Raw genomic sequence first — 9,921 nt, 5'->3', positions numbered from 1 at the left:
TGAAGCATTCTCACTCCCCTTGGAGAGAACACAGAAGCTTGCATTTCGAAGCCTCCCAGACCTCACCCCATGACTTCTTCTTACTTTAAAATTAGAAAATTATGAAGAAAAGTTGCAAGAACCATACTGGACAAATCCACTAAAAAGAGCCAGAAGAAGACTCATAGTACCCAATTGTGTGCATCTCTTAGCAAATCCGTGTTCAGGGACTTCACATTGGTAGCTTCAAATAAACCATCATTGGAGTATTTATATCACAGAAATCAGCAAAAGCTACAAATCAGAGCTATGTTCTCTCAGAGAGCCATACTTGAACAGATCTAGAGCCCTTAAGCATTTAGCCTTGGAATCCAAGAATGCCTGATACAAATGTTTCTGGGAGCCAGATACAGATTTTAAATGACCAGACAGATCCTCCCAATTGGCATTCAAGGGTAACATTCTTCTCCTACCCAATGAAGATTACTGCCATCAATAAGTAACGGCCATCAAGAAAAAAAGCCATCAGGTCTCTTCCTGAAAGCTGGAATAAATGTGGAGAAGGGAGAGAGAACCTGAGGGCATTGCCTAACTGAAGGAATTAGTGGACTGAGACCCACCTTGGAGCAAATAGTTTCAAAGAGGAACCTGGGGCACTGAAGATCAGCTTCACCTTCTTCAACGCTGTCTGTGGCTGGCTCTGTCCTCCCAGAAAACCAGCACAGACAGTCACAGCCTGGAGTGACTTGAGGGGGAGGGCCTACATGCTACTCCTCATCCAACTATTCCTTTTAAATAGACCTTCATTTATTTCTATTTTCTTTTTGGTGGGAAAACCAAAGCATGAATAAGAATACTCACCCAAGCCACCTTAAAAGAATACAGATCAAGATTTAACCAGAAAATGTCATCTAGTGTTGGAGAAGGATAGGAAGTTCTGGCAAAATGGAACTACTTTCTCCTCAGGTAAATACAGGAAATGCCCTGCCCCAGCCTAATAGGCACTTCCTGGATTTTACTGGATAAATGGAAGTATTTTGATATTCCAGATAGAATATCCAACCCATTCTGAAAATATTTTAAAAATTTAAAACATTTGTGCATTAAAGGACAATATCAAGAAAGTGAAAAGACAGCCTCCAGACGGGGGGAAAATATTTTCAAATCATCCATTTGATACGGATTTTATATCTAGAATGTAAAAAGAACTCTTACAACTCAACAACAAAAAGACAAACATCCCAATTAAAAATGGGCAAAGGTCTTGAATAGACATTTCTCCAAGGAAGATATACAAATGGCCAGCAATCACATGAAAAGATGATTAATATCATTAGCCATTAGGAAAAATACAAATCAAAACCACAACAAAATACCACTTCACACCCACTAGGATGGCTATAATAAAAAAGACAGGCAGCAACAAATGTGTTGAGGGTGTGTAGTAATTGGAACTATCGTACATTGCTGGAGTGAATGTAAAATGGTACAGCCACTACAGAAAACAATTTGCTTGTTTCTCAAAACATTAAAAATAAAATTACCATATCATCCAAAAATTCCACGCCTATAAGCAAAAGAAATGAAAACTTACATCCACACAAACATGTGTACTCAAATGTTCAGAGCAACACCATTCACAGAGCCAAAAAGTGTAAACAACCCAAATGTCCATCAAGGCATGAATGGATAAACAAATTTTATCCATACAATGGAATAACATTCAGCCATAAGAAGGAATGAAGTTCTGATACATGCTACAACTTGGATGAACCTCCAAAATATTATCCTAAGTGAAAGAAGCCAGATGCAAAAGGTCATATATTGGATGATTCCGTTTGCATGAAACATCCAGAATAGACAAATTTATGGAGACAAAAAGTGGTTGCAAGGGCCTCAAGGGAGGTGAGATTGCTTAATGGGTACAGAGTGTCCTTTGGAGTAGACGAAAATGTGTGGAACTAGATAGAGTTGATGGTAGCACAACATTGTGAATGTACTAAATGCCACTGAATTGTACACTTTAAGATGGCTAACTTATGTTATATGACATTCACCTCAATGTAAAAAAGAGAAAAAAGATAATCCTATTTGGGAAAAACTATGTATACAAAATTATATTCTCTGGAGAATATAATTAGGGTAATATAATTAGAATATAATTAGGATAATATTTTGGAGGTTCATCCAAGTTGTAGCATGTATCAGAACTTCATTCCTTCTTATGGCTGAATGTTATTCCATTGTATGGATAAAATTTATTTATCCATTCATGCCTTGATGGACATTTGGGTTGTTTACACTTTTTGACTCTGTGAATATTTTTTAAATTACAGAGCCTTTTGAAAATCTAATGAGAACTATTAACCCTATCCTTAGCAAAGGTACACACACAGCAAAAGTGGACCTCTCCTATATAACACCCACATGCACATAATTTTGAACATAATTCCAGAGAATTCACAGCTTTCCCTAGTTAAGAATGCCTATCCCTGAATCCAAGGATTAGGTGTTCTCCCTTGAACATGGTTCAGCTAATATTTGTTTCTTCCCCTTTCCCTACTCATTTCCAAGTAGCTTCTTCTACCTCTCTGTCTTTTCTCTACCTCATAGTTTCTGCTTCCTTATGATGTGAACCTACTCATGTATCAGGGTTTCTCAGGTTCCTGGTGTTCAGAGCCTCTTCCCACAAAAATGTAGATACTCCTCTACTTCCTAAACACATGCAACCGTGCATGCCATTTCAGGTGGTCCACAGACTTCCTCAGTTGAAAACACCTGATCTATATTAATCCATATGCTCAGCATGTGGGAGTTCCTTTGAAAGTGGCCTAGGTATGGTTGAGAGGGCACCAGGGTGGGTATGGACAGGTAGAAAGCAGCCCTGCAGCATGCCTATGCTCCAATTAGGTGCCCTGGAGGGGAGGATACCAGAGTTTAAAAACCCAGGAGGCTGCATGCACAAACTAAACCAAGTGGGAAGCAGCAGAAAGAGTCCAGGGACGTTTCCATCTGGGCACCATGAATAAGGGAAGAGAGCAGGCAGGCCTGGAGGCTCTCCCCAAAGCAATCACTTCTCAAGGTTTCATGGAAACCCACAGCTGCAAGGATCTATAAGGGATCCTGTTGTGTTTTCCAGTGGTTGGAACAGTGCTCCCATCTATGCTGAGACTGAGTTCTCTCTGTGGAAATTTGGGGGAGGCAGGGAAGGAGGGAAGGAGCCAAAGGCATTTTCTCAGCTACTACTTTGATCGCTTGCCCATACGTAGTTTTGGAGTGAGCAACAAATTCAGATGACTGAATGCAGCAGATGAGAGGCTCTGGAATATGGGAAGGATGTGGGAGCAGCACTTTTCCCACCACTTGACAGGACAGGGAGGAGACACCATCTCTGCATCCCTCAGACCTTCAGTTGCCTCAGTTTCACATCCCTTTCCTTTGCCTGGAGCTAAATCTCTGAATGAAAATAGTCATTGGCCAAATTTTCAAAGTTGACATTGTGGCAGCATCAGATTTCAGCAAGTCTAGTTAGCATTCAACAATTGTTTGGAAACAAATAAATGTGTTTTTTAAATAGAACATGATGGAACCAGCTATTTATGAAAATTAAAATATATATTTTATGAAGTCATTCAATCCACTTTCTTACTGGTAAAAATTAATGTTATGAACTTAATTTGGTCTCTCTTCTGAGGTAGAAAAATTTGAAATCATTTCTTTTATTCCCCTCCTAATGAAAGTCACTTTATTTAAGTTTTTGCTTATAAGAATAACACATGCTGAGGGAAATAAATTAAATAAAACTGAAAAAATATTAAGAAAAAAATAAATCCCCTATTTCAACTCCCTACTTCTCTACTTACCAACCCACCCTGTTCCTTTTATGTGAAGTTTCGGATCATAGGCGAAATGAGTGAAGTAGATTGAGGCGGTAGGTTCCTTGAGAGCAAAGGAAAAAAAATTTTAAAGTTCCTCAGAGATGTACCAATGGCCAGTAGCCCTAAGAGAAGATGCAGCCCCTGCCTGATTACCACAGGACAAATACATACCACAGGGAGAAGGGGCCACTTTTGATCTCTGGGATTGGCAAAGATAAAAATGAGTGGCAGGGCCTGGTGCGATGGGGGAGGGGAATGAGGAAGCGGGCTAGTGAAGGGAGGAGGTGTACCGGCTCCTGACGCACTTTCTGCTGGTAGGAGGGGAGCTAGGGACCCGAGCCCACTAATGACGTTTCCTCCACGTGATCAGGAGCCGACGTGTGCAGAAGTCCCTCTCCAGGTACCAGCTCCTTATTTCCGTGGAGGAAGGCGGACTTCAGACTGAGGGACAGAGGTGGGGGCATCTGCCCTATAACCCTGCAGGTGGGTACAGGCCTGGGATCCCTGAGGTGGGTGGGGATAGAAAGCAAAGAACAGAGCGGACCAAGAACTGGTAGAGGACTGAGATTACTGCTAACCGGGTTTGCTTTCGGATACCACCTTCCCCTACCCATCACCCATTTATTTAGCGCAGAAAATTGTGTGAGTATTGGGGGGAGGGGAGTGGAAGCGATCTGAATATCATCTCTTATTTCCCTGCAGAAGTGCAGGCTTCTGACAGAAGGAAACGTGTGGAGGAGGCATCTCCCAGAGACGCCTAAAAATCCGTCTCCGCCTGCGGACTCCTGGGGGATGGGGGGTGGGAAGCAAAGACCAGAGCCGGTCCAGGACTGGATTCTCTCTGTCCCTTCCCCGATGCTCACCCGTATAGTGCAAGAAACGGAGGGCTTAGGGATAAGAGAACAGGAGGGGCCAAGGGGTGGGAATGGGTACCAGCTTTGTTCTCCTAGGAGACGGGCGAGCCGGCAGTGTCTGGTGGAGCTGGAGGACCGGGGGAGGGATCTGTAAGGAGTGGGCCAGATCCTTGCAGGACAGCATGAGGGCGGCGCCGCTGATGATCCCGGGGGTGGGGAAAGTGGACCCCGCAGCGGGTCCAGGCCTGCATTCCTTGCACCTCTTCTCCACCCTCCGTCCATTTTGGAGCCGGAAATTGTGGGCTGCGGGGACCCGAGGGGGCGGTGCAGAAGAGGATGGAGACTGGGGTTCGGTCTGGGTACCGGCTCTCTATTGCGGAAGAGTGACTTCTGACCTTAGAAGGGTTGCGGGAAGGTAGCCTGGACCAAAAAAAAAAAAAATGTTTGGAAATAATTTGGAAACGATTATTTGGAAATAATGTTTGGAAATAATTTGCCTTTTGCATTGGAAGAAAATGAGAGCTTTCTGTGTAGGGGGGAGGGAGGGGTGGCAGGATTGCTTTGGACACTCCTTCCCTGTCCCCTGTCTCTACCATCACACATTTTCAGAGAAGGAAAGGGCTTTGCCCTCTCTGAGCACCCTGGGGTGGGGGCCTTGGAAGAGGGAGACCTAAGCATAGCCAGATCTACCTTCTGAACATCACTGCTCTGTACCTCACTCATCTGAGTGCAGGAAATGGTGAGGTAGAAATTTGATACAGGGGTTCATAAACATGGAATCATTTTGGTAATAATCTATCCCTTCCATTGCACACAGGTAGAAAAATGGGGGCCATTAGGAAGGGACTGTAAAGGGGGGATCAGAGAAGGCATGGGAAAAGGCAAGGGGATAGCAGGTCATAGGAAAGTTTTGACAACATGAATCTGAAAAGAACCAGTGTCCCAAGTGCCAATCATTCACTTCTCAATCCCTCATTCACCACCTATATCCTGTCTTTCTGCAGGTTTTCGGATCTGTGATTGTAGACACCACACCAGGCAAGAAAAGGAGAGACCTGCAGTTTCAGTGGAGGTCAGTTGGAAAGGGCAATTGCTCCAGGACCCTTGAGAGTAGGAGTGACTTAAACCAGAGCAAAAATTGGGGAGGCCACTGCCTGTTGTACCTCCTTATTGCAGTGTCAGGATTCGTGGCTTCTGTCAGGACCCTAGGGAAATATGGTGTTCTATGGCTGGTGAGGATAGAGGGAAGGGAGGGGTGGCATCTTGGATACCCCTTAAGGATATATGAGAAGCCCTGAAAACTGATACTTGGTCATTGCTCTGTTCTGTCTGCAGTTCTTCCAACTGCAGGCAAGGGAGAAATGAAGAAAATTGCCCAGGATCCCTGTAGGTCAGTGTAAGTTGGAACTACTCATTTAAAACTGGCATGGGCATAGCCAAGTTCAGGGAAAAGTTCAGGGACCAATCTGCTCCTATATACTTCTCAGCACACCCCACTTAAATGTAGAGAGAAGCACCTGTGGAAGTTTCTGCACAGTTGGCTTTTGTGAACGTCTATGAAGTGGGAAGGAAAGAAGGAAATGTAAGGTTGGAAGTACACCTGGAAGGTGGGATAGGCTTAGGAAAGCCCTAAATCAGGAAAGGTACTTACTATCAGAACCTGCATTCCACTTCCTAAGCCCTCAGTCTCCTTCATCTCTTGTTTGTCTTCTAGGACAGGCAAAGAAGGGGTAACTTCAACATGGAAAATCTCTACAAAGAAAATGAAGGAAAGCCAGAAAATGAAGGAAACCTGGAAACTGAGGATAAGCCAGAAGATGAAATAGATACAGAAGATGAAGGAAATGCAGAAGAGGAAAAACTGGAAGTGGAGGGGAAGCCAGAAATAGAGGGAAAACTAGAGGATAAGGGAAAGCCAGATGATGAGGGCCAACCGGAAGATGAGGGAACCCAAGAAAAGCAGGGAAAGCCAGAAAATGTGGGAAAACCACAAGGTGAGGGCAAGCTGAAACCTGAGGGAAAGCCAGAGAGTGAGCCACGGGCCGCTGAAAAGCGCCCAGCTGAAGATTATGTGCCCCGGAAAGCAAAAAGGAAAACGGACAGGGGGACGGATGATTCCCCCAAGGACTATCAGGAGGACTTACAGGAAAGGCATTTGAGCAGTGAGGAGATGATGAGAGAACGTGGTGATATGTCAAGGGCTCAGGAAGAGCTAAGGAAAAAACAGAAAATGGGTGGTTTTCACTGGATGCAAAGAGATGTACAGGATCCTTTCTCCCCAAGGGGCCAACGGGGAGTAAGGGGAGTGAAGGGCGGAGGTAGGGGCCAGAAGGACTTAGAAGACGTTCCATATGTTTAATGCCTTTGGCCTTCAATTCTGCTTCCCCTGATGAGAATATTGCCAGCCCTGCTTTCCTGGTAGGTATTTGCCAGGCTTTATGCTTTAACTTTATGCTGATACTTTGCTTTAGGTGTCACTCTCATTACCAGCAGCCTTTTGACCCAAATGCAGCACTCTATGTTTCAGTAGGGGATTTTCACCCATGTGCATGCAAAAGGTGTTCATGGTACATTGTAAAATAATAATAAAGAAAACATCAGTTTGCAGAACCACATATATAGTATCAGCCCATTTTTAAAAAAAAAAAACATAGTTACATAATAAATCAATGCACAGGGAAAATTATGAAAAAGAACTAATGGCTTTCTGCATGGTGGGACTGAAGATTTTCTTTTTTATCCTATGTAGTTTTTCCCCTAAAAAAAAAACACAGATTATTTTTCCATAAAAGAAATAATAAAGAATAAAAATAGGAAAGTGAAAAATGGGGACAAAAACTAAATGAAAAATAGGGTGGGGGAATGATTTGGGTGTTCTTTTTTATTTTTATTTCTTATTCTAATTTTTACTTTTTCTGGTATAAGGAAAATGTTCAAAAATAGATTGGAGTGATGAATGCACAACTATATGATGGTACTGTGAACAGTTGATTGTACACCATGGATGATTGTATGGTATGTGAATATATCTCAATAAAACTGAATTTTAAAAAAATAGGAGAACTACATAATGAGCAATCAAAAGAACTGTTCAGTGGGCTTATGGAGGCAGTGGAGACACTTGAAAATCTTGTTGTCAGAACATAAAAAGACTGGTAAAACTTTTAACTCTGGTACTCTTAGCTGTGGGAGCCAACCTGGCAGTTATTACAGATCCATTGCTATAAGGACCAGTTTTGTCATCTGTGAAATGGGGATACTACTTGCCTCCCAGAGCTGCAGATGTCAGATGAGGTACTGAGTGTGTGAGCTGTATTGGGCCGACTCCTACCCTCTCCCCTGCACTGGCAGAACCAGGACCCCATCTGACATTTGGAGGAAGGCTGAGGGAGGTCTCACTTATACCCAGGAATAAGTCCAGGCAGCTGACAGGTGAGTGCCACCCTCCCCTGGGTACTGCTATGTCAGCTGGACATTCTGTCCCGTCTTCTGGGTCCTGCACCTTCCGAAGTCCCCGACTGCTCTTGATGGCCTGGAGTCCACAAGGTAACAAAGCTCTATTGATCTCCCTGGAGTCCCCAATGAGTTGAATCCCCACCATGTTCTCTGCTGAAATGTGGAGAATGCCCCCCTTTTCTCATTTTCTAATTATGTCAATGCTGACATGAAATGTGGGAAAATTCTTTCTAAAATCTTAACAAATATATTTGTCAGACATTATAACTTGTCCTTTTCTTTTTTTTTTTTTTTTTTTTTTTTTTAATCATCATTTTATTGAGATATATTCACATACCACGCAGTCATACAAAACAAATTGTACTTTCGATTGTTTACAGTACCATTACATAGTTGTACATTCATCACCTAAATCAATCCCTGACACCTTCATTAGCACACACACAAAAATAACAAGAATAATAATTAGAGTGAAAAAGAGCAATTGAAGTAAAAAAGAACACTAGGTACCTTTGTCTGTTTGTTTGCTTCCCCTACTTTTCTACACATCGATCCATAAACTAGACAAAGTGGAGTTTGGTCCTTATGGCATTCCCAATCCCACTGTCACCCCTCATAAGCTACATTTTTATACAACTGTCTTCGAGATTCATGGGTTCTGGGTTGTAGTTTAATAGTTTCAGGTATCCACCACCAGCTACCCCAATTCTTTAGAACCTAAAAAAGGTTGTCTAAAGTGTGCGTAAGAGTGCCCACCAGAGTGATCTCTCGGCTCGTTTTGGAATCTCTCTGCCACTGAAGCTTATTTCATTTCCTTTCACATCCCCCTTTTGGTCAAGAAGATGTTCTCCATCCCACGATGCCGGGTCTACATTCCTCCCCGGGAGTCATATTCCACGTTGCCAGGGAGATTCACTTCCCTGGGTGTCTGATCCCACGTAGGGGGGAGGGCAGTGATTTCACCTTTCAAGTTGGCTTAGCCAGAGAGAGAGGGCCACATCTGAGCAACAAAGAGGCATTCAGGAGGAGACTCTTAGGCACAAATACAGGGAGGCCTAGCCTCTCCTTTGCAGCAACCGTCTTCCCAAGGGTAAAACTTATGGTAGAGGGCTCAACCCATCAAACCACCAGTCCCCTATGTCTGTGGTCATGTTAGCAACCATGGAGGTGGGGTAGGCGAATACCCCTGCATTCTCCACAGGCTCCTCAAGGGGGCACTACATCGTTTTTTTTTTGTTTTTTTTTTTTTTGTTTCCTTGTTTGTCTTTTTTCTTTTTTTTTTTTTTTTAACTTTCCCTTCTTTTTTCAAATCAACTGTATGAAAAAAAAAGTTAAAAAGAAAACAAACATACAATAAAAGAACATTTCAAAGAGACCATAGCAAGGGAGTAAGAAAAAGACAACTAACCTAAGATAACTGCTTAACTTCCAACATGTTCCTACTTTACCCCAAGAAAGTTACATACTATAGCAACATTTCAGTGAACTTGTTCCTACTACATCCATCAGAAATTAACAGACCATAGTCATTTCTGGGCATCCCCAGAACATTAAATAGCTTATCTGTTCTTCTTGGATTATTGTTCCCCCTTCCTTAATTGCTCTCTACTGCTAGTTCCCCTACATTCTACATTATAAACCATTTGTTTTACATTTTTCAAAGTTCACATTAGTGGTAGCATATAATATTTCTCTTTTTGTGCCTGGCTTATTTCGCTCAGCATTATGTCTTCAAGGTTCATCCATGTTGTCAT

General features: G+C 42.8%; 1 protein-coding gene across 2 annotated transcripts; it reads left to right on the top strand.

Moving 5' to 3' along the window:
- The first annotated feature begins 4,133 nt into the window (after positions 1–4,133).
- On the top strand, positions 4,134–7,326 carry TCEAL5 (transcription elongation factor A like 5). 2 transcript variants are annotated; one of them, XM_037821940.1, is made up of 4 exons: positions 4,134–4,340; positions 5,716–5,783; positions 6,047–6,101; positions 6,426–7,326. In XM_037821940.1, exon 4 carries the CDS (start codon positions 6,453–6,455, stop codon positions 7,068–7,070), a length of 618 nt encoding a protein of 205 aa, XP_037677868.1. In that variant the 5' UTR covers positions 4,134–4,340; positions 5,716–5,783; positions 6,047–6,101; positions 6,426–6,452; the 3' UTR covers positions 7,071–7,326. The 2 variants fall into 2 exon arrangements, with proteins under 2 accessions (XP_037677868.1, XP_037677867.1); XM_037821939.1 differs by lacking the exon at positions 6,047–6,101.
- Positions 7,327–9,921: the final 2,595 nt, after the last annotated feature.

Source organism: Choloepus didactylus, chromosome X, assembly GCF_015220235.1.
Source record: "Choloepus didactylus isolate mChoDid1 chromosome X, mChoDid1.pri, whole genome shotgun sequence".
NCBI lineage: Eukaryota > Metazoa > Chordata > Mammalia > Pilosa > Megalonychidae > Choloepus > Choloepus didactylus.
The sequence above is the reverse complement of the archived record's forward strand: the minus strand, read 5'-3'. Positions and strand labels throughout refer to the sequence as shown.

Coding starts and splice junctions, on each gene's coding strand:
- TCEAL5 (XM_037821939.1), top strand. CDS start 6,453: ATGGAAAATCTCTACAAAGAAAATGAAGGAAAGCCAGAAAATGAAGGA.